This window comes from Hypanus sabinus (genome assembly GCF_030144855.1).
Source record: "Hypanus sabinus isolate sHypSab1 chromosome 31 unlocalized genomic scaffold, sHypSab1.hap1 SUPER_31_unloc_2, whole genome shotgun sequence".
NCBI lineage: Eukaryota > Metazoa > Chordata > Chondrichthyes > Myliobatiformes > Dasyatidae > Hypanus > Hypanus sabinus.
The window spans coordinates 89,602-112,075 of NW_026778954.1; the positions used below are offsets into that span (position 1 = coordinate 89,602).

At 59.1% G+C, this 22,474-nt stretch overlaps 1 protein-coding gene across 1 annotated transcript in view; it reads left to right on the forward strand.

The window, feature by feature from the left end:
* Nucleotides 1–22,474, forward strand: part of naaladl1 (N-acetylated alpha-linked acidic dipeptidase like 1) — a 230,477-nt gene that overhangs the window by 29,557 nt on the left and 178,446 nt on the right. Inside the window, exons 7-8 of the mRNA XM_059957704.1 lie at nucleotides 16,685–16,786; nucleotides 19,698–19,783. Of these exons, the coding sequence (XP_059813687.1) occupies nucleotides 16,685–16,786; nucleotides 19,698–19,783 (188 nt within the window). The remainder of the gene's footprint in view (nucleotides 1–16,684; nucleotides 16,787–19,697; nucleotides 19,784–22,474) is intronic.

Consider the following 22,474-nt stretch of genomic DNA (forward strand, 5'->3'; position numbering starts at 1 on the left):
GGGAGTGATGGACAGACAGAGGAGTGGAGAGTGGGAATAGTGACTGAGACTAGGAGGGGATGGGTGGGGAGGTGAGGGGGAGTGATGGACAGACGGAGGAGGGAGAGTGGGAATAGTGACTGAGACTGGGAGGGGATGGGTGGGGAGGTGAGGGGGAGTGATGGACAGATGGAGGAGGGGAGAGTGGGAATAGTGACGGATTGGGAGGGGATGGGTGGGGAGGTGAGGGGGAGTGATGGACAGACGGAGGAGGGAGAGTGGGAATAGTGACAGAGACTGGGAGGGGATTGCTGGGGAGGTGAGGGGGAGTGATGGACAGACGGAGGAGGGAGAGTGGGAATCGTGACAGACTGGGAGGGGATGGGTGGGGAGATGAGGGGGAGTGATGGACAGACGGAGGAGGGAGAGTGGGAATCGTGACAGAGACTGGGAGGGGATGGGTGGGGAGGTGAGGGGGAGTGATGGACAGACGGAGAAGGGAGAGTGGGAATAGTGACAGGGACTGGGAGGGGATGGGTGGGGAGGTGAGGGGGAGTGATGGACAGACGGAGGAGGGAGAGTGGGTATAATGTCACAGACTGTGTGGGGATGGGTGGGCAGGTGAAGGGGAGTGATGGACAGATGTAGGAGGGAGAGTGGGAATAGTGACAGTGACTGGGAGCGGATGGGTAGGGGGGGTGAGTGGGAGTGATGGGCAGCCGGAGGAGGGAGAGTGGGAATAGTGACAGAGACTGGGAGGGGATGGATGGGGAGGTGAGGGGGAGTGATGGACAGACAGAGGAGTGGAGAGTGGGAATAGTGACTGAGACTAGGAGGGGATGGGTGGGGAGGTGAGGGGGAGTGATGGACAGACGGAGGAGGGAGAGTGGGAATAGTGACTGAGACTGGGAGGGGATGGGTGGGGAGGTGAGGGGGAGTGATGGACAGATGGAGGAGGGGAGAGTGGGAATAGTGACGGATTGGGAGGGGATGGGTGGGGAGGTGAGGGGGAGTGATGGACAGACGGAGGAGGGAGAGTGGGAATAGTGACAGAGACTGGGAGAGGATGGGTGGGGAGTTGAGGAGGAGTGATGGTCAAATGGAGGAGGGAGAGTGGGAATAGTGACAGAGACTGGGAGGGGATGGGTGGGGAGGTGAGGGGGAGTGATGGACAGACGGAGGAGGGAGATTGGGAATAGTGACAGAGACTGGGAGTGGATGGGTGGGGAGGTGAGGGGGAGTGATGGACAGATGGAGGAGGGAGAATGGGAATAGTGTCAGAGACTGGGAGGGGATGAGTGGGGAGTTGAGGGGGAGTGACGGAGGAGGGAGTGTGGGAATAGTGGCAGAGACTGCGAGGGGATGGGTGGGGAGGTGAGGGGGAGTGACGGAGGAGGGAGAGTGGGAATAGTGGCAGAGACTGGGAGGGGAGGGGATGGGTGGGGAGGTGAGTGGGAGTGATGGAGACATGGAGGAGGGAGAGTGGGAATAGTGACAGTGACTGGGAGGGGATGGGTGGGGAGTTGAGGAGGAGTGATGGTCAGATGGAGGAGGGGAGAGTGGGAATAGTGACAGAGACTAGGAGGGGATGGGTGGGGAGGTGAGCGGGAGTGATGGACAGACGGAGGAGGGGAGAGTTGGAATAGTGTCAGGGAGGGGATGGGTGGGGAGGTGAGGGGGAGTGATGGACAGACGGAGGTGGAGAGAGTGGGAATAGTGACAGAGACTGGGAGGGGATGGGTAGGGAGGTGAGGGGGAGTGATGGACAGACGGAGGTGGAGAGAGTGGGAATAGTGACAGAGACTGGGAGGGGATGGGTAGGGAGGTGAGGGGGAGTGATAGACGGAGGAGGGAGAGTGGGAATAGCGACAGAGTGGGAGGGGATCGGTTGGGAGGTGAGGGAGAGTGATGGACAGACGGAGGACGGAGAGTGGGAATAGCGATAGAGACTAGGAGGGGATGAGTGGGGAGATGAGGGGGAGTGATGGACAGACAGAGGAGGGAAGAGTGGGAATAGTAACAGAGACTGGGAGGGGATGGGTGGGGAGGTGAGGGGGAGTGATGGACAGACGGAGGAGGGAGAGTGGGAATAGTGACAGAGATTGGGAGGGGATGGGTGGGGAGGTGAGGGGGAGTGATGGACAGACGGAGGACGGAGAGTGGGAAAAGTGATGGATTGGGAGGGGATGGGAGGGGAGGTGAGGGGGAAAAATGGACAGACGGAGGAGGGAGAGTGGGAATAGTGACAGAGACTGGGAGGGGAGTGGGTGGGGATGTGAGGTGGAGTGATGGACAGACGGAGGAGGGAGATTGGGAATAGTGACAGAGACTGGGAGGGGATGGATGGTGGAGGTGAGGGGGAGTGATGGACAGACGGAGGAGGGAGATTGGGAATAGTGACAGAGACTGGGAGGGGATGAGTGGGGAGTTGAGGGGGAGTGACGGAGGAGGGAGTGTGGGAATAGTGGCAGAGACTGCGAGGGGATGGGTGGGGAGGTGAGGGGGAGGGAGAGTGGGAATAGTGGCAGAGACCGGGAGGGGATGGGTGGGGAGGTGAGGGGGAGTGACGGAGGAGGGAGAGTGGGAATAGTGGCAGAGACTGGGAGGGGAGGGGATGGGTGGGGAGGTGAGTGGGAGTGATGGAGACATGGAGGAGGGAGAGTGGGAATAGTGACAGAGACTGGGAGGGGATGGGTGGGGAGGTGAGGGGGAGTGATGGAGAGACGGAGGAGGGAGAGTGGGAATAGTGACAGAGACTGGGAGGGGATGGGTGGGGAGGTGAGGGGGAGTGATGGACAGACGGAGGAGGGAGAGTGGGAATAGTGACAGAGACTGGGAGGGGATGGGTGGGGAGGTGAGGGGGAGTGATGGACAGACGGAGGAGGGGTGAGTGAGAATAGTGACAGACTGGGAGGGGATGGGTGGGGAGGTGAGGGGGAGTGATGGACAGACGGAGGAGGGAGTTTGGGAACAGTGACAGAGACTGGGAGGGGATGGGTGGGGAGGTGAGGGGGAGTGATGGACAGACGGAGGGGGGAGATTGGGAATAGTGACAGAGACTGGGAGGGGATGGGTGGGGAGGTGAGGGGGAGTGATGGACAGACGGAGGAGGGAGAGTGGGAATAGTGACAGAGACTGGGAGGGGATGGGTGGGGAGGTGAGGGGGAGTGATGGACAGACGGAGGAGGGAGAGTGGGAATAGTGACAGAGACTGGGAGGGGATGGGTGGGGAGGCGAGGGGGAGTGATGGACAGACGGAGGAGGGAGAGTGGGAATAGTGACAGAGACTGGGAGGGGAAGGGTGGACAGGTGAGGGGGAGTGATGGACAGACGGAGGAGGGAGAGTGGGAATAGTGAAAGAGATTGGGAGGGGATGGGTGGGGAGTTGAGGGGGAGTGATGGACAGACGGAGGAGGGAGAGTGGGAATAGTGACAGAGACTGGGAGGGGATGGGTGGGGAGGTGAGGGGGAGTGATGGACAGACGGTGGAGGGAGAGTGGGAATAGTGACAGAGACTGGGAGGGGATGGGTGGGGAGGTGAGGGGGAGTGATGGACAGACGGAGGAGGGAGAGTGGGAATAGTGACAGAGACAGTGAGGGGATGGATGGGGAGGTGAGGGGGAGTGATGGACAGATGGAGGAGGGAGAGTGGGAATAGTGACAGACTGGGAGGGGATGGGTGGGGAGGTGAGGGGGAGTGATGGACAGACGGAGGAGGGAGAGTGGGAATAGTGACAGAGTCAGTGAGGGGATGGATGGGGAGGTGAGGGGGAGTGATGGACAGATGGAGGAGGGAGAGTGGGAATAGTGACAGAGACTGGGAGAGGATGGGTGGGGAGTTGAGGAGGAGTGATGGTCAGATGGAGGAGGGGAGAGTGGGAATAGTGACAGAGACTGGGAGGGGATGGGTGGGGAGGTGAGGGGGAGTGATGGACAGACGGAGGAGGGAGAGTGGGAATAGTGACAGAGACTGGGAGGGGATGGGTGGGGTGGTGAGGGAGAGTGATGGACAGATGGAGGAGGGAGTGTGGGAATAGTGACAGAGACTGGGAGGGGATGGGTGGGGACGTGAGGGGGAGTGATGGACATACGGAGGAGGGAGAGTGGGAATAGTGACAGAGACTGGGAGGGGATGGGTGGGGAAGTGATGGACAGACGGAGGAGGGAGAGTGGGGATAGTGACAGAGACTGGGAGGGGATGGGTGGGGAGGTGATGGGGAGTGATGGACAGATGGAGGAGGGAGAGTGGGAATAGTGACAGAGACTGGGAGGGGATGGGTGGGGAGGTGAGGGGGAGTGATGGACAGATGGAGGAGGGAGAGTGGGAATAGACAGAGACTGGGAGGGGATGGGTGGGGAGGTGAGGGGGAGTGATGGACAGATGGAGGAGGGAGAGTGGGAATAGTGACAGAGACTGGGAGGGGATGGGTGGGGAGGTGAGGGGGAGTGATGGACAGACGGAGGAGTGAGAGTGGGAATAGTGTCAGAGACTGGGAGGGGATGAGTGGGGAGTTGAGGGGGAGTGACAGAGGAGGGAGTGTGGGAATAGTGGCAGAGACTGCGAGGGGATGGGTGGGGAGGTGAGGGGGAGTGACGGAGGAGGGAGAGTGGGAATAGTGGCAGAGACCGGGAGGGGATGGGTGGGGAGGTGAGGGGGAGTGACGGAGGAGGGAGAGTGGGAATAGTGGCAGAGACTGGGAGGGGATGGGTGGGGAGGTGATGGGGTGTGATGGACAGATGGAGGAGGGAGAGTGGGAATATTGACTGAGTCTGGGAGGGGATGGGTGTGGAGGTGAGTGGTGGAGTGATAGACAGACGGAGGAGGGAGAGTGGGAATAATGACAAACTGGGATGGGATGGGTGGGGACGTGAGGGGGAGTGATGGACAGACGGAGGAGGGAGAGTGGGAATAGTGACAGAGACTGGGAGGGGATGGGTGGGGAGGTGAGGGGGAGTGATGGACAGACGGAGGAGGGAGAGTGGGTATAATGTCACAGACTGGGAGGGGATGGGTGGGCAGGTGAGGGGGAGTGATGGACAGATGGAGGAGGGGAGAGTGGGAATAGTGATAGAGACTGGGAGGGTATAGGTGGGGAGGTGAGGAGGAGTGATGGACAGACGGAGGAGGGAGAGTGGGAATAGTGACAGAGACTGGGAGCGGATGGGTAGGGGGGGTGAGTGGGAGTGATGGACAGACGGAGGAGGGAGAGTGGGAATAGTGACAGAGACTGGGAGGGGATGGGTCGGGAGGTGCGGGGGAGTGATGGACAGACGGAGGAGGGAGAGTGGGAATAGTGACAGAGACTGGGAGCGGATGGGTAGGGGGGGTGAGTGGGAGTGATGGACAGACGGAGGAGGGAGAGTGGGAATAGTGACAGAGACTGGGAGGGGATGGGTGGGGAGGTGAGGGGGAGTGATGGACAGACGGAGGAGGGAGAGTGGGAATAGTGACAGGGACTGGGAGGGGATGGGTGGGGAGGTGAGGGGGAGTGATGGACAGACGGAGGAGGGAGAGTGGGTATAATGTCACAGACTGAGTGGGGATGGGTGGGCAGGTGAGGGGGAGTGATGGACAGACGGAGGAGGGAGAGTGGGAATAGTGACAGACTGGGAGGGGATGGGTGGGGAGGTGAGGGGCAGTGATGGACAGACGGAGGAGGGAGAGTGGGAATAGTGACAGACTGGGAGGGGATGGGTGGGGAGGTGAGGGGGAGTGATGGACAGACGGAGGAGGGAGATTGGGAATAGTGACAGAGACTGGGAGGGGATGGGTGGGGAGGTGAGGGGGAGTGATGGACAGATAGAGGAGGGAGAGTGGGAATAGTGACAGAGACTAGGAGCGGATGCGTGGGGAGGTGAGGGGGAGTGATGGACAGATGGAGGAGGGAGAGTGGGAATAGTGAGAGACTGGGAGGGGATGGGTGGGGAGTTGAGGAGGAGTGATGGTCAGATGGAGGAGGGGAGAGTGGGAATAGTGACAGAGACTAGGAGGAGATGGGTGGAGAGGTGAGGGGGCATGATGGACAGACGGAGGAGGGAGAGTGGGAATAGTGACAGAGACTGGGAGGGGATGGGTGGGGAGGTGAGGGGGAGTGATGGACAGACGGAGGAGGGATAGTGGGAATAGTGACAGAGACTGGGAGGGGATGGGTGGGGAGGTGAGGGGGAGTGATGGACAGACGGAGGAGGGAGAGTGGGAATAGTGACAGAGACTGGGAGGGGATGGGTGGGGAGGTGAGGGGGAGTGATGGACAGACGGAGGAGGGAGAGTGGGAATAGTGACAGAGACTGGGAGGGGATGGGTGGGGAGGTGAGGGAGAGTGATGGACAGATGGAGGATGGAGAGTGGGAACAGTGACAGAGACTGGGAGGGGATGGGTGGGGAGGTGAGGGGGAGTGATGGACAGATGGAGGAGGGAGAGTGGGAATAGTGACAGAGACTGGGAGGGGATGGGTGGGGAGGTGAGGGAGAGTGATGGACAGATGGAGGAGGGAGAGTGGGAACAGTGACAGAGACTGGGAGGGGATGGGTGGGGAGGTGAGGGGGAGTGATGGACAGATGGAGGCGGGAGAGTGGGAATAGTGACAGAGACTGGGAGGGGATGGGTGGGGAGGTGAGGGGGAGTGATGGACAGACGGAGGAGTGAGAGTGGGAATAGTGTCAGAGACTGGGAGGGGATGAGTGGGGAGTTGAGGGGGAGTGACGGAGGAGGGAGTGTGGGAATAGTGGCAGAGACTGCGAGGGGATGGGTGGGGAGGTGAGGGGGAGTGACGGAGGAGGGAGAGTGGGAATAGTGGCAGAGACCGGGAGGGGATGGGTGGGGAGGTGAGGGGGAGTGACGGAGGAGGGAGAGTGGGAATAGTGGCAGAGACTGGGAGGGGATGGGTGGGGAGGTGATGGGGTGTGATGGACAGATGGAGGAGGGAGAGTGGGAATATTGACTGAGTCTGGGAGGGGATGGGTGTGGAGGTGAGGGGGAGTGATAGACAGACGGAGGAGGGAGAGTGGGAATAATGACAAACTGGGATGGGATGGGTGGGGACGTGAGGGGGAGTGATGGACAGACGGAGGAGGGAGAGTGGGAATAGTGACAGAGACTGGGAGGGGATGGGTGGGGAGGTGAGGGGGAGTGATGGACAGATGGAGGAGGGGAGAGTGGGAATAGTGATAGAGACTGGGAGGGTATAGGTGGGGAGGTGAGGAGGAGTGATGGACAGACGGAGGAGGGAGAGTGGGAATAGTGACAGAGACTGGGAGCGGATGGGTAGGGGGGGTGAGTGGGAGTGATGGACAGACGGAGGAGGGAGAGTGGGAATAGTGACAGAGACTGGGAGGGGATGGGTGGGGAGGTGAGGGGGAGTGATGGACAGACGGAGGAGGGAGAGTGGGAATAGTGACAGAGACTGGGAGCGGATGGGTAGGGGGGGTGAGTGGGAGTGATGGACAGACGGAGGAGGGAGAGTGGGAATAGTGACAGAGACTGGGAGGGGATGGGTGGGGAGGTGAGGGGAAGTGATGGACAGACGGAGGAGGGAGAGTGGGAATAGTGACAGAGACTGGGAGCGGATGGGTAGGGGGGGTGAGTGGGAGTGATGGACAGACGGAGGAGGGAGAGTGGGAATAGTGACAGAGACTGGGAGGGGATGGGTGGGGAGGTGAGGGGGAGTGATGGACAGACGGAGGAGGGAGAGTGGGTATAGTGACAGGGACTGGGAGGGGATGGGTGGGGAGGTGAGGGGGAGTGATGGACAGATGGAGGAGGGAGAGTGGGAATAGTGAGAGACTGGGAGGGGATGGGTGGGGAGTTGAGGAGGAGTGATGGTCAGATGGAGGAGGGGAGAGTGGGAATAGTGACAGAGACTAGGAGGAGATGGGTGGAGAGGTGAGGGGGCGTGATGGACAGACGGAGGAGGGAGAGTGGGAATAGTGACAGAGACTGGGAGGGGATGGGTGGGGAGGTGAGGGGGAGTGATGGACAGACGGAGGAGGGATAGTGGGAATAGTGACAGAGACTGGGAGGGGATGGGTGGGGAGGTGAGGGGGAGTGATGGACAGACGGAGGAGGGAGAGTGGGAATAGTGACAGAGACTGGGAGGGGATGGGTGGGGAGGTGAGGGGGAGTGATGGACAGACGGAGGAGGGAGAGTGGGAATAGTGACAGAGACTGGGAGGGGATGGGTGGGGAGGTGAGAGAGAGTGATGGACAGATGGAGGATGGAGAGTGGGAACAGTGACAGAGACTGGGAGGGGATGGGTGGGGAGGTGAGGGGGAGTGATGGACAGATGGAGGAGGGAGAGTGGGAATAGTGACAGAGACTGGGAGGGGATGGGTGGGGAGGTGAGGGAGAGTGATGGACAGATGGAGGAGGGAGAGTGGGAACAGTGACAGAGACTGGGAGGGGATGGGTGGGGAGGTGAAGGGGAGTGATGGACAGACGGAGTGAGAGTGGGAATAGTGTCAGAGACTGGGAGGGGATGAGTGGGGAGTTGAGGGGGAGTGACGGAGGGGGGAGTGTGGGAATAGTGGCAGAGACTGCGAGGGGATGGGTGGGGTGGTGAGGGGGAGTGACGGAGGAGGGAGAGTGGGAATAGTGGCAGAGACCGGGAGGGGATGGGTGGGGAGGTGAGGGGGAGTGACAGAGGAGGGAGAGTGGGAATAGTGGCAGAGACTGTGAGGGGATGGGTGGGGAGGTGATGGGGTGTGATGGACAGATGGAGGAGGGAGAGTGGGAATAGTGACTGAGTCTGGGAGGGGATGGGTGGGGAGGTGAGGGGGAGTGATGGACAGACGGAGGAGGGAGAGTGGGAATAATGACAAACTGGGATGGGATGGGTGGGGACGTGAGGGGGAGTGATGGACAGACGGAGGAGGGAGAGTGGGAATAGTGACAGAGACTGGGAGGGGATGGGTGGGGAGGTGAGGGGGAGTGATGGACAGACGGAGGAGGGAGAGTGGGTATAATGTCACAGAGTGGGAGGGGATGGGTGGGCAGGTGAGGGGGAGTGATGGACAGATGGAGGAGGGGAGAGTGGGAATAGTGATAGAGACTGGGAGGGTATAGGTGGGGAGGTGAGGAGGAGTGTTGGACAGACGGAGGAGGGGGAGTGGGAATAGTGACAGAGACTGGGAGCGGATGGGTGGGGGGGGTGAGTGGGAGTGATGGACAGACGGAGGAGGGAGAGTGGGAATAGTGACAGAGACTGGGAGGGGATGGGTGTGGAGGTGAGGGGGAGTGATGGACAGACGGAGGAGTGAGAGTGGGAATAGTGTCAGAGACTGGGAGGGGATGAGTGGGGAGTTGAGGGGGAGTGACGGAGGAGGGAGTGTGGGAATAGTGGCAGAGACTGCGAGGGGATGGGTGGGGAGGTGAGGGGGAGTGACGGAGGAGGGAGAGTGGGAATAGTGGCAGAGACTGGGAGGGGATGGGTGGGGAGGTGATGGGGTGTGATGGACAGATGGAGGAGGGAGAGTGGGAATATTGACTGAGTCTGGGAGGGGATGGGTGTGGAGGTGAGGGGGAGTGATAGACAGACGGAGGAGGGAGAGTGGGAATAATGACAAACTGGGATGGGATGTGTGGGGACGTGAGGGGGAGTGATGGACAGACGGAGGAGGGAGAGTGGGAATAGTGACAGAGACTGGGAGGGGATGGGTGGGGACGTGAGGGGGAGTGATGGACATACGGAGGAGGGAGAGTGGGAATAGTGACAGAGACTGGGAGGGGATGGGTGGGGAAGTGATGGACAGACGGAGGAGGGAGAGTGGGGATAGTGACAGAGACTGGGAGGGGATGGGTGGGGAGGTGATGGGGAGTGATGGACAGATGGAGGAGGGAGAGTGGGAATAGTGACAGAGACTGGGAGGGGATGGGTGGGGAGGTGAGGGGGAGTGATGGACAGATGGAGGAGGGAGAGTGGGAATAGACAGAGACTGGGAGGGGATGGGTGGGGAGGTGAGGGGGAGTGATGGACAGATGGAGGAGGGAGAGTGGGAATAGTGACAGAGACTGGGAGGGGATGGGTGGGGAGGTGAGGGGGAGTGATGGACAGACGGAGGAGTGAGAGTGGGAATAGTGTCAGAGACTGGGAGGGGATGAGTGGGGAGTTGAGGGGGAGTGACAGAGGAGGGAGTGTGGGAATAGTGGCAGAGACTGCGAGGGGATGGGTGGGGAGGTGAGGGGGAGTGACGGAGGAGGGAGAGTGGGAATAGTGGCAGAGACCGGGAGGGGATGGGTGGGGAGGTGAGGGGGAGTGACGGAGGAGGGAGAGTGGGAATAGTGGCAGAGACTGGGAGGGGATGGGTGGGGAGGTGATGGGGTGTGATGGACAGATGGAGGAGGGAGAGTGGGAATATTGACTGAGTCTGGGAGGGGATGGGTGTGGAGGTGAGGGGGAGTGATAGACAGACGGAGGAGGGAGAGTGGGAATAATGACAAACTGGGATGGGATGGGTGGGGACGTGAGGGGGAGTGATGGACAGACGGAGGAGGGAGAGTGGGAATAGTGACAGAGACTGGGAGGGGATGGGTGGGGAGGTGAGGGGGAGTGATGGACAGACGGAGGAGGGAGAGTGGGTATAATGTCACAGACTGGGAGGGGATGGGTGGGCAGGTGAGGGGGAGTGATGGACAGATGGAGGAGGGGAGAGTGGGAATAGTGATAGAGACTGGGAGGGTATAGGTGGGGAGGTGAGGGGGAGTGATGGACAGACGGAGGAGGGAGAGTGGGAATAATGACAAACTGGGATGGGATGGGTGGGGACGTGAGGGGGAGTGATGGACAGACGGAGGAGGGAGAGTGGGAATAGTGACAGAGACTGGGAGGGGATGGGTGGGGAGGTGAGGGGGAGTGATGGACAGACGGAGGAGGGAGAGTGGGAATAGTGACAGAGACTGGGAGCGGATGGGTAGGGGGGGTGAGTGGGAGTGATGGACAGACGGAGGAGGGAGAGTGGGAATAGTGACAGAGACTGGGAGGGGATGGGTGGGGAGTTGAGGGGGAGTGATGGACAGACGGAGGAGGGAGAGTGGGAATAGTGACAGGGACTGGGAGGGGATGGGTGGGGAGGTGAGGGGGAGTGATGGACAGACGGAGGAGGGAGAGTGGGTATAATGTCACACTGAGTGGGGATGGGTGGGCAGGTGAGGGGCAGTGATGGACAGACGGAGGAGGGAGAGTGGGAATAGTGACAGACTGGGAGGGGATGGGTGGGGAGGTGAGGGGGAGTGATGGACAGACGGAGGAGGGAGAGTGGGAATAGTGACAGACTGGGAGGGGATGGGTGGGGAGGTGAGGGGGAGTGATGGACAGACGGAGGAGGGAGATTGGGAATAGTGACAGAGACTGGGAGGGGATGGGTGGGGAGGTGAGGGGGAGTGATGGACAGACAGAGGAGGGAGAGTGGGAATAGTGACAGAGACTAGGAGCGGATGCGTGGGGAGGTGAGGGGGAGTGATGGACAGATGGAGGAGGGAGAGTGGGAATAGTGAGAGACTGGGAGGGGATGGGTGGGGAGGTGAGGGGGAGTGATGGACAGACGGAGGAGGGAGAGTGGGAATAGTGACAGAGACTGGGAGGGGATGGGTGGGGAGGTGAGGGGGAGTGATGGACAGACGGAGGAGGGAGAGTGGGAATAGTGACAGAGACTGGGAGAGGATGGGTGGGGAGTTGAGGAGGAGTGATGGTCAGATGGAGGAGGGGAGAGTGGGAATAGTGACAGAGACTAGGAGGAGATGGGTGCAGAGGTGAGCGGGAGTGATGGACAGACGGAGGAGGGATAGTGGGAATAGTGACAGAGACTGGGAGGGGATGGGTGGGGATGTGAGGGGGAGTGATGGACAGACGGAGGAGGGAGAGTGGGAATAGTGACAGAGACTGGGAGGGGATGGGTGGGGAGGTGAGGGGGAGTGATGGACAGACGGAGGAGGGAGGGTGGGAATAGTGACAGAGACTGGGAGGGGATGGGTGGGGAGGTGAGGGGGAGTGATGGACAGACGGAGGAGGGAGAGTGGGAATAGTGACAGAGACTGGGAGGGGATGGGTGGGGAGGTGAGGGGGAGTGATGGACAGACGGAGGAGGGAGAGTGGGAATAGTGACAGAGACTGGGAGGGGATGGGTGGGGAGGTGAGGGAGAGTGATGGACAGATGGAGGATGGAGAGTGGGAACAGTGACAGAGACTGGGAGGGGATGGGTGGGGAGGTGAGGGGGAGTGATGGACAGATGGAGGAGGGAGAGTGGGAATAGTGACAGAGACTGGGAGGGGATGGGTGGGGAGGTGAGGGAGAGTGATGGACAGATGGAGGAGGGAGAGTGGGAACAGTGACAGAGACTGGGAGGGGATGGGTGGGGAGGTGTGGGGGAGTGATGGACAGACGGAGTGAGAGTGGGAATAGTGTCAGAGACTGGGAGGGGATGAGTGGGGAGTTGAGGGGGAGTGACGGAGGAGGGAGTGTGGGAATAGTGGCAGAGACTGCGAGGGGATGGGTGGGGTGGTGAGGGGGAGTGACGGAGGAGGGAGAGTGGGAATAGTGGCAGAGACCGGGAGGGGATGGGTGGGGAGGTGAGGGGGAGTGACAGAGGAGGGAGAGTGGGAATAGTGGCAGAGACTGTGAGGGGATGGGTGGGGAGGTGATGGGGTGTGATGGACAGATGGAGGAGGGAGAGTGGGAATAGTGACTGAGTCTGGGAGGGGATGGGTGGGGAGGTGAGGGGGAGTGATGGACAGACGGAGGAGGGAGAGTGGGAATAATGACAAACTGGGATGGGATGGGTGGGGACGTGAGGGGGAGTGATGGACAGACGGAGGAGGGAGAGTGGGTATAATGTCACAGAGTGGGAGGGGATGGGTGGGCAGGTGAGGGGGAGTGATGGACAGATGGAGGAGGGGAGAGTGGGAATAGTGATAGAGACTGGGAGGGTATAGGTGGGGAGGTGAGGAGGAGTGTTGGACAGACGGAGGAGGGGGAGTGGGAATAGTGACAGAGACTGGGAGCGGATGGGTAGGGGGGGGTGAGTGGGAGTGATGGACAGACGGAGGAGGGAGAGTGGGAATAGTGACAGAGACTGGGAGGGGATGGGTGTGGAGGTGAGGGGGAGTGATGGACAGACGGAGGAGTGAGAGTGGGAATAGTGTCAGAGACTGGGAGGGGATGAGTGGGGAGTTGAGGGGGAGTGACGGAGGAGGGAGTGTGGGAATAGTGGCAGAGACTGCGAGGGGATGGGTGGGGAGTTGAGGGGGAGTGACGGAGGAGGGAGAGTGGGAATAGTGGCAGAGACTGGGAGGGGATGGGTGGGGAGGTGATGGGGTGTGATGGACAGATGGAGGAGGGAGAGTGGGAATATTGACTGAGTCTGGGAGGGGATGGGTGTGGAGGTGAGGGGGAGTGATAGACAGACGGAGGAGGGAGAGTGGGAATAATGACAAACTGGGATGGGATGGGTGGGGACGTGAGGGGGAGTGATGGACAGACGGAGGAGGGAGAGTGGGAATAGTGACAGAGACTGGGAGAGGATGGGTGGGGAGGTGAGGGGGAGTGATGGACAGACGGAGGAGGGAGAGTGGGAATAGTGACAGAGACTGGGAGCGGATGGGTAGGGGGGGTGAGTGGGAGTGATGGACAGACGGAGGAGGGAGAGTGGGAATAGTGACAGAGACTGGGAGGGGATGGGTGGGGAGTTGAGGGGGACTGATGGACAGACGGAGGAGGGAGAGTGGGAATAGTGACAGGGACTGGGAGGGGATGGGTGGGGAGGTGAGGGGGAGTGATGGACAGACGGAGGAGGGAGAGTGGGTATAATGTCACACTGAGTGGGGATGGGTGGGCAGGTGAGGGGGAATGATGGACAGACGGAGGGAGAGTGGGAATAGTGACAGAGACTGGGAGGGGATGGGTGGGTAGGTGAGGGGCAGTGATGGACAGACGGAGGAGGGAGAGTGGGAATAGTGACAGACTGGGATGGGATGGGTGGGGAGGTGAGGGGGAGTGATGGACAGACGGAGGAGGGAGAGTGGGAATAGTGACAGACTGGGAGGGGATGGGTGGGGAGGTGAGGGGGAGTGATGGACAGACGGAGGAGGGAGATTGGGAATAGTGACAGAGACTGGGAGGGGATGGGTGGGGAGGTGAGGGGGAGTGATGGACAGACGGAGGAGGGAGAGTGGGAATAGTGACAGAGACTGGGAGAGGATGGGTGGGGAGTTGAGGAGGAGTGATGGTCAGATGGAGGAGGGGAGAGTGGGAATAGTGACAGAGACTAGGAGGAGATGGGTGCAGAGGTGAGCGGGAGTGATGGACAGACGGAGGAGGGATAGTGGGAATAGTGACAGAGACTGGGAGGGGATGGGTGGGGAGGTGAGGGGGAGTGATGGACAGACGGAGGAGGGAGAGTGGGAATAGTGACAGAGACTGGGAGGGGATGGGTGGGGAGGTGAGGGGGAGTGATGGACAGACGGAGGAGGGAGGGTGGGAATAGTGACAGAGACTGGGAGGGGATGGGTGGGGAGGTGAGGGAGAGTGATGGACAGATGGAGGAGGGAGAGTGGGAACAGTGACACAGACTGGGAGGGGATGGGTGGGGAGGTGAGGGGGAGTGATGGACAGATGGAGGAGGGAGAGTGGGAATAGTGACAGAGACTGGGAGGGGATGGGTGGGGAGGTGAGGGGGAGTGATGGACAGACGGAGTGAGAGTGGGAATAGTGTCAGAGACTGGGAGGGGATGAGTGGGGAGTTGAGGGGGAGTGACGGAGGAGGGAGTGTGGGAATAGTGGCAGAGACTGCGAGGGGATGGGTGGGGTGGTGAGGGGGAGTGACGGAGGAGGGAGAGTGGGAATAGTGGCAGAGACCGGGAGGGGATGGGTGGGGAGGTGAGGGGGAGTGACAGAGGAGGGAGAGTGGGAATAGTGGCAGAGACTGTGAGGGGATGGGTGGGGAGGTGATGGGGTGTGATGGACAGATGGAGGAGGGAGAATGGGAATAGTGACTGAGTCTGGGAGGGGATGGGTGTGGAGGTGAGGGGGAGTGATAGACAGACGGAGGAGGGAGAGTGGGAATAATGACAAACTGGGATGGGATGGGTGGGGACGTGAGGGGGAGTGATGGACAGACGGAGGAGGGAGAGTGGGAATAGTGACAGAGACTGGGAGGGGATGGGTGGGGAGGTGAGGGGGAGTGATGGACAGACGGAGGAGGGAGAGTGGGTATAATGTCACAGACTGGGAGGGGATGGGTGGGCAGGTGAGGGGGAGTGATGGACAAATGGAGGAGGGGAGAGTGGGAATAGTGATAGAGACTGGGAGGGTATAGGTGGGGAGGTGAGGAGGAGTGATGGACAGACGGAGGAGGGAGAGTGGGAATAGTGACAGAGACTGGGAGCGGATGGGTAGGGGGGGTGAGTGGGAGTGATGGACAGACGGAGGAGGGAGAGTGGGAATAGTGACAGAGACTGGGAGTGGATGGGTGGGGAGGTGAGGGGAATGATGGACAGACGGAGGGAGAGTGGGAATAGTGACAGAGACTGGGAGGGGATGGGTGGGGAGGTGAGGGGCAGTGATGGACAGACGGAGGAGGGAGAGTGGGAATAGTGACAGACTGGGAGGGGATGGGTGGGGAGGTGAGGGGGAGTGATGGACAGACGGAGGAGGGAGAGTGGGAATAGTGACAGAGACTGGGAGGGGATGGGTGGGGAGGTGAGCGGGAGTGATGGACAGACGGAGGAGGGAGAGTGGGAATAGTGACAGAGACTGGGAGGGGATGGGTGGGGAGGTGAGGGGGAGTGATGGGCAGACGGAGGAGGGAGAGTGGGAATAGTGACAGAGACTGAGAGGGGATGGGTGGGGAGGTGAGGGGCAGTGATGGACAGACGGAGGAGGGAGAGTGGGAATAGTGACAGACTGGGAGGGGATGGGTGGGGAGCTGAGGGGGAGTGATAGACAGACGGAGGAGGGAGAGTGTGAACAGTATCAGAGACTGGGAGGGGATGGGTGGGGAGGTGAGGGGGAGTGATGGACAGACGGAGGAGGGGAGAGTGGGAATAGTGACAGAGACTGGGAGGGGATGGGTGGGGAGGTGAGGGGGAGTGATGGACAGATGGAGGAGGGAGAGTGGGAATTGTGAGAGACTGGGAGGGGATGGGTGGGGAGGTGAGGGGGAGTGATGGACAGACGGAGGAGGGAGAGTGGGAATAGTGACAGAGACTGTGAGGGGACGGATGGGGAGGTGAGGGGGAGTGATGGACAGACGGAGGAGGGAGAGTCGGAATAGTGACAGAGACTGGGAGGGGAGGGGATGGATGGGGAGGTGAGGGGGAGTGATGGACAGACGGAGGAGGGAGAGTGGGAATAGTGACAGAGACTGTGAGGGGACGGATGGGGAGGTGAGGGGGAGTGATGGACAGACGGAGGAGGGAGAGTCGGAATAGTGACAGAGACTGGGAGGGGAGGGGATGGATGGGGAGGTGAGGGGGAGTGATGGACAGACGGAGGAGGGAGAGTCGGAATAGTGACTGTGGGTGAAGCTGCTCGAGCTTTTGAATTTCCCAGTGTCTGACTTTTATCATGACTTTCGGGCATCTCTGTTGTCTCAGCGTGGTTTCGATGGTCTGACCGCCCTGCCTACCAGCTGTATTACTCTCTAACTGTGCTCCTGGACATCCGTGGCTGCCCTATTCTGGCATCTAATGGTGAAGTCGTTTGTTTCCTTCCAGTTCCCTGGGTGGAGATGTAGCCCCGATCCAGTGGCAGGGCGGACTCGGCTGTACGTATCGACTGGGACCCGGATTCGCAAGTCAGAGCTCCTTCCAGGCCAGGTCCGTGTTCCTTTCCTCTCGTCCACCCGACAGTGAAACCTGCACACAGGGCACGCATTTTGTGCCAGTCCGAAACCGGAGTGATCGTCTCTGGAGTCTGCCCACTCTCCCTGGCATGGCCAACCGGAGGCTCTCGCAGTACTCCATCTGTACCCTAACTCGCACCGTCACACCATCTCCCGACCCTTTACGCCCACTCTCACAGCCCATCATATTCCGGCCTTCCGTCCACCACTTCAGGATGCAGGATTCCCCACCCTCCGTGGTCATTCTTCAGTGTGCACGCGTAAAGGAGAACAAGATTATTGTTAGTCTGCAGCATAAAAGTACACACAAAGTACAAAGAACGTGAACAAACTCTTGTCGGGCTTCCTGCTGGGTACAGGCATCGATTATAACTGACGTTTTCATGCTTCTTTTCCACATCCACTCTGTCTGCATCTTCCAACATTTGATAGGCTACTGTAATATTTCCCCCTCTTCCTTCTAAATAGCAGTGAGTACAGGCACAGAGCTGTCAAACGTCCCTCATATGATAACGCTTTCAGCCCTGGAATCATTTTCCTGAACCGCCTTGGGACCCTGCCCCTACCTGCCCCTCCACTGATCATCGTATCATCCGCGAACTTGGCCACAAAGCCATCACTTCTGCCACCCAAGTCATTGACATATAATGTAAAAAAGAGCTGTCCCAACACAGACCCCTGTGGAGCACTACCAGTCACAGGCAGCCAGCCAGAACAGGCTCCGTTTATTCCCACTCTCTGCCTCCTTCTAATCAGCTACTGCTTTACCGATGCCAGAATCTTCCCTGTAATACCAGGGGCAATTATCTTGCAAGGCAGCATCCTGTGTGGCCGCTTATCAAAGGCACTTTGAAAATCCAAGTCCACAGTTGATTTTCCTTCATCTATCCTGCTTGTTACTTCCACAAAGAATTCTAACACGTTTGTCAGGTAAGATTTTCCCGTCAGCGGACTGTGCTGACTTTCCCTGTTTGATCATGTGCCTCTGAGTACCCCGAAACTGGATCCTTAACAAATTGACGGCAGGCTAACTGACTGATAGTTTCCTTTCTTCTGCCTCTCCCCCTTCTTGAAGAGAGGAGTGACATATACCAGTCCTCCAGAACCTTGAAAGCTCTTTACTAACGCCTTCACAATCTCCTCAGCTATCTCTTTCAGAACCCTGGGGAGGACATCATCCAGCCCGGGTGACTGTAGACCTTTCAGCTTCCAAATCATCCTCTCCCTCGTAATAGGAACTGTGCCCACTACTGACGCTCTCAAACTTCTGGAATTCTTCCAGTGTCTTCCACAGTGAAGAATTACGCAAAATAGATATTCAGTTCATCTGCCATTTCCTTGTTTCCCCCCTTGCTACCTCTCCAGTGACGTTTTCCAGTGGTCCAATATCTACTCACAACCCTCTTTTGCTCTTTATATCTATCTGAAAAAAAACTTCTGGCATCTTATTTTGATGTTATTGGCGAGCTGACCTTCATCTTTTCACTCCGTATGACTTTATCAGTTGCCTTCTGTTGGTTTTTAAAAGTTTCCCAATCTTTCCCAATTGTTTTCACTCTATCATTTGCCCTCTCTTTGGCTTTTATGTCGGCTTTGACTCTTCCCATGGCAGCCCCGGTTGCGTCATCCTGCCTTGAGAGTGCTTCGAGACTGTGGGATCCTCCCAGAAACTCCAGCCGTTGCTGCTCTGCCATCATCCCTGCTAGTGTTCCCTTGCAGTCAACTCCGTCATTCACTCCACTCCACTGTAATACTGATACACCTGACTCTATCTTCTCCCCCTCAGACTGCAGGGTGAATCTGACCAGATTATGATCGCTGCCTGCTGAGGGTTCCATTCCCTGATCAAATCCAGTTCATTACACAGCTTTCTCCAGCTTCGTACGTCTTGGGTGTATACGACTTTGTTCCTCCTAAATCATAGAGGCTGGGATGTTTGGGTGAATGCTGTGTGATTTGGCGAGAAAGAACAGATCGTACACTGCATACAGTTAATCTGAACTACACCTTAAAATGTCAGTTTAAGCAAACAGTTACTAAAGGAGAGAAGATAAAACAGAAAGGACCCATTAAACAGTCACACGTGCACGGAGCTCAAACCCTGGACTCCCGGTGTGCGTGAAAACACCCACCACTCGAGGCCGACCTTGAACAAACGGGCTCTCCCGCAGGAGTATTGCTCCTGCCTCCTCGACGCCGCTGATCCGCGCAAAGCACCTCGTGCATCAGGAACGGTGGCCTCCGCCATCTCCCCTCCTCTTCTCCCAGCTCCCCGCCCAGCGTCCCGTAGAACCGACTCCCAGCTCCACCATCCTGATCGGCTGACTCCCCATTCCTAAGTCGGACACCAAACCCTCTGACCTCAGCTCCGACCCGAACAGGCTGCTCTCGGGAATGAGATACTGACCGCACAGTAAACATCGTAACTGGGGCTTTACGGAAGGATTTGATTTCATCCTTTTACCAGCAGAGCCGCCTCACCCCCTCTGCTTATCCTTGTGATACCAGGCTCCCAGCCACGACTCGGTGACATCCACATCATTCCTGACGATCTGTAACCATGCTATAAGTTCATCTACCGTATTTCATATCCCGTGTGCGTCCAAATATAATGGCTTCAGCCCTGTATTTGCCAGCCTTCTTGGTTTTGCCCCTGACTACAATCATCTGCCCGTCTTTCTCGCTGAAGACTGCCTCTGCTTGAAACCCGACTGCCCCATCCTGGGCCCATCACTCAGTTCCCCGTCCCCCCGCCACTCCGGTTCAGATCCTACCCTGCAGCGCCAGGCGCGGTGCCTCGCGGCCTCCCCCGGCAATCGCCCGACGCTACCGTTGGCGCGGAGGGAGAATCGGCGGATCCTGACGGGAGTGCTTCTGTCCCGCAGCGACGTGCAGGTCAGCGTCTTCAACCAGCGGGAGGTGAGACCGGCAGACAACGTGATCGGAATTATCCGCGGGAACGTGGAGCCAGGTGGGTTAGTTCGGTCGCCGGGGGGTGGTCGAGTCCAGGAGAGGGGGGTGGGAACGGACAGGGAGCGAGGCAGCTACCCGGGGGGAGGCGTCTAGTGCTGTCAGTGCCGACAACATTGCCTCCTCCGAGGATTAAACCCTCGTCGTGAGGGAGAGGCTTGTGATGCTGTCTGGAGCGTAGCTCCTGGTAGGGTCAGTCATGGTGGTGAGGACGAGGGGGAGGTTGTCGGGCCCGGACTGTGGGGACGTTTGATGAAGGGACGGTGAGGGATTTCCTCGTGCCCGATGGGAGTGAGGAGGTTGTCGGGCCCGGACTGTGGGGATGTTTGATGAAGGGACGGTGAGGGATTTCCTCGTGCCCGATGGGAGTGAGGAGGTTGTCGGGCCTGGACTGTGGGGATGTTTGATGAAGGGACGGTGAGGGATTTCCTCGTGCCCGATGGGAGTGAGAAGGTTGTCGGGCCTGGACTGTGGGGATGTTTGATGAAGGGACGGTGAGGGATTTCCTCGTGCCCGATGGGAGTGAGAAGGTTGTCGGGCCTGGACTGTGGGGATGTTTGATGAAGGGACGGTGAGGGATTTCCTCTTGCCCGATGGGAGTGAGGAGGTTGTCGGGCCCGGACTGTGGGGATGTTTGATGAAGGGACGGTGAGGGATTTCCTGGTGCCCGATGGGAGTGAGGAGGTTGTCGGGCCCGGACTGTGGGGATGTTTGATGAAGGGACGGTGAGGGATTTCCTCGTGCCCGATGGGAGTGAGGAGGTTGTCGGGCCCGGACTGTGGGGATGTTTGATGAAGGGACGGTGAGGGATTTCTTGGTGCCCGATGGGAGTGAGGAGGTTGTAGGGCCCGGACTGTGTGGATGTTTGATGAAGAGACGGTGAGGGATTTCCTCGTGCCCGATGGGAGTGAGGAGGTTGTCGGGCCCGGACTGTGGGGATGTTTGATGAAGGGACGGTGAGGGATTTCCTCGTGCCCGATGGGAGTGAGGATGTTGTCGGGCCCGGACTGTGGGGATGTTTGATGAAGGGACGGTGAGGGATTTCCTCGTGCCCGATGGGAGTGAGGAGGTTGTCTGGCCCGGACTGTGGGGATGTTTGATGAAGGGACGGTGAGGGATTTCCTCGTGCCCGATGGGAGTGAGGAGGTTGTCGGACCCGGACTGTGGGGACGTTTGATGAAGGGACGGTGAGGGATTTCCTCGTGCCCGATGAGAGAGAGAAGGTTGTCGGGCCTGGACTGTGTGGATGTTTGATGAAGGGACGGTGAGGGATTTCCTCGTGCCCGATGGGAGTGAGGAGGTTGTCGGGCCCGGACTGTGTGGATGTTTAATGAAGGGACGGTGAGGGATTTCCTCGTGCCCGATGGGAGTGAGGAGGTTGTCGTGCCCGGACTGTGGGAATGTTTGATGAAGGGACGGTGAGGGATTTCCTGGTGCCCGATGGGAGTGAGGAGGTTGTCGGGCCCGGACTGTGGGGATGTTTGATGAAGGGACTTTGAGGGATTTCCTCGTGCCCGATGGGAGTGAGGAGGTTGTCGGGCCCGGACTGTGGGGATGTTTGATGAAGGGACGGTGAGGGATTTCCTCGTGCCCGATGGGAGTGAGGAGGTTGTCGGGCCCGGACTGTGGGGATGTTTGATGAAGGGACTTTGAGGGATTTCCTCGTGCCCGATGGGAGTGAGGAGGTTGTCGGGCCCGGACTGTGGGGATGTTTGATGAAGGGACGGTGAGGGATTTCCTCGTGCCCGATGGGAGTGAGGAGGTTGTCGGGCCCGGACTGTGGGGATGTTTGATGAAGGGACGGTGAGGGATTTCCTCGTGTCCGATGGGAGTGAGGAGGTTGTCGGGCCCGGACTGTGTGGATGTTTGATGAAGGGACGGTGAGGGATTTCCTCGTGCCCGATGGGAGTGAGGAGGTTGTCTGGCCCGGACTGTGGGGATGTTTGATGAAGGGACGGTGAGGGATTTCCTCGTGCCCGATGGGAGTGAGGAGGTTGTCGGGCCCGGACTGTGGGGATGTTTGATGAAGGGACGGTGAGGGATTTCCTGGTGCCCGATGGGAGTGAGGAGGTTGTCTGGCCCGGACTGTGGGGATGTTTGATGAAGGGACGGTGAGGGATTTCCTCGTGCCCGATGGGAGTGAGGAGGTTGTCGGGCCCGGACTGTGGGGATGTTTGATGAAGGGACGGTGAGGGATTTCCTCATGCCCGATGGGAGTGAGGAGGTTGTCGGGCCCGGACTGTGGCGATGTTTGATGAAGGGACGGTGAGGGATTTCCTCGTGCCCGATGGGAATGAGGAGGTTGTCGGGCCCGGACTGTGGGGATGTTTGATGAAGGGACGGTGAGGGATTTCCTGGTACCCGATGGGAGTGAGGAGGTTGTCGGGCCCGGACTGTGGGGATGTTTGATGAAGGGATGGGGAGGGATTTCCTCGTGCCCGATGGGAGTGAGGAGGTTGTCGGGCCCGGACTGTGTGGATGTTTGATGAAGGGACGGTGAGGGGTTTCCTCGTGCCCGACGGGAGTGAGGAGGTTGTCGGGCCCGGACTGTGGGGATGTTTGATGAAGGGACGGTGAGGGATTTCCTCGTGCCCGAAGGGAGTGAGGAGGTTGTCGGACCCGGACTGTGTGGATGTTTCATGAAGGGACAGTAAGGGATTTCCTCGTCCCCGATGGGAGTGAGGAGGTTGTC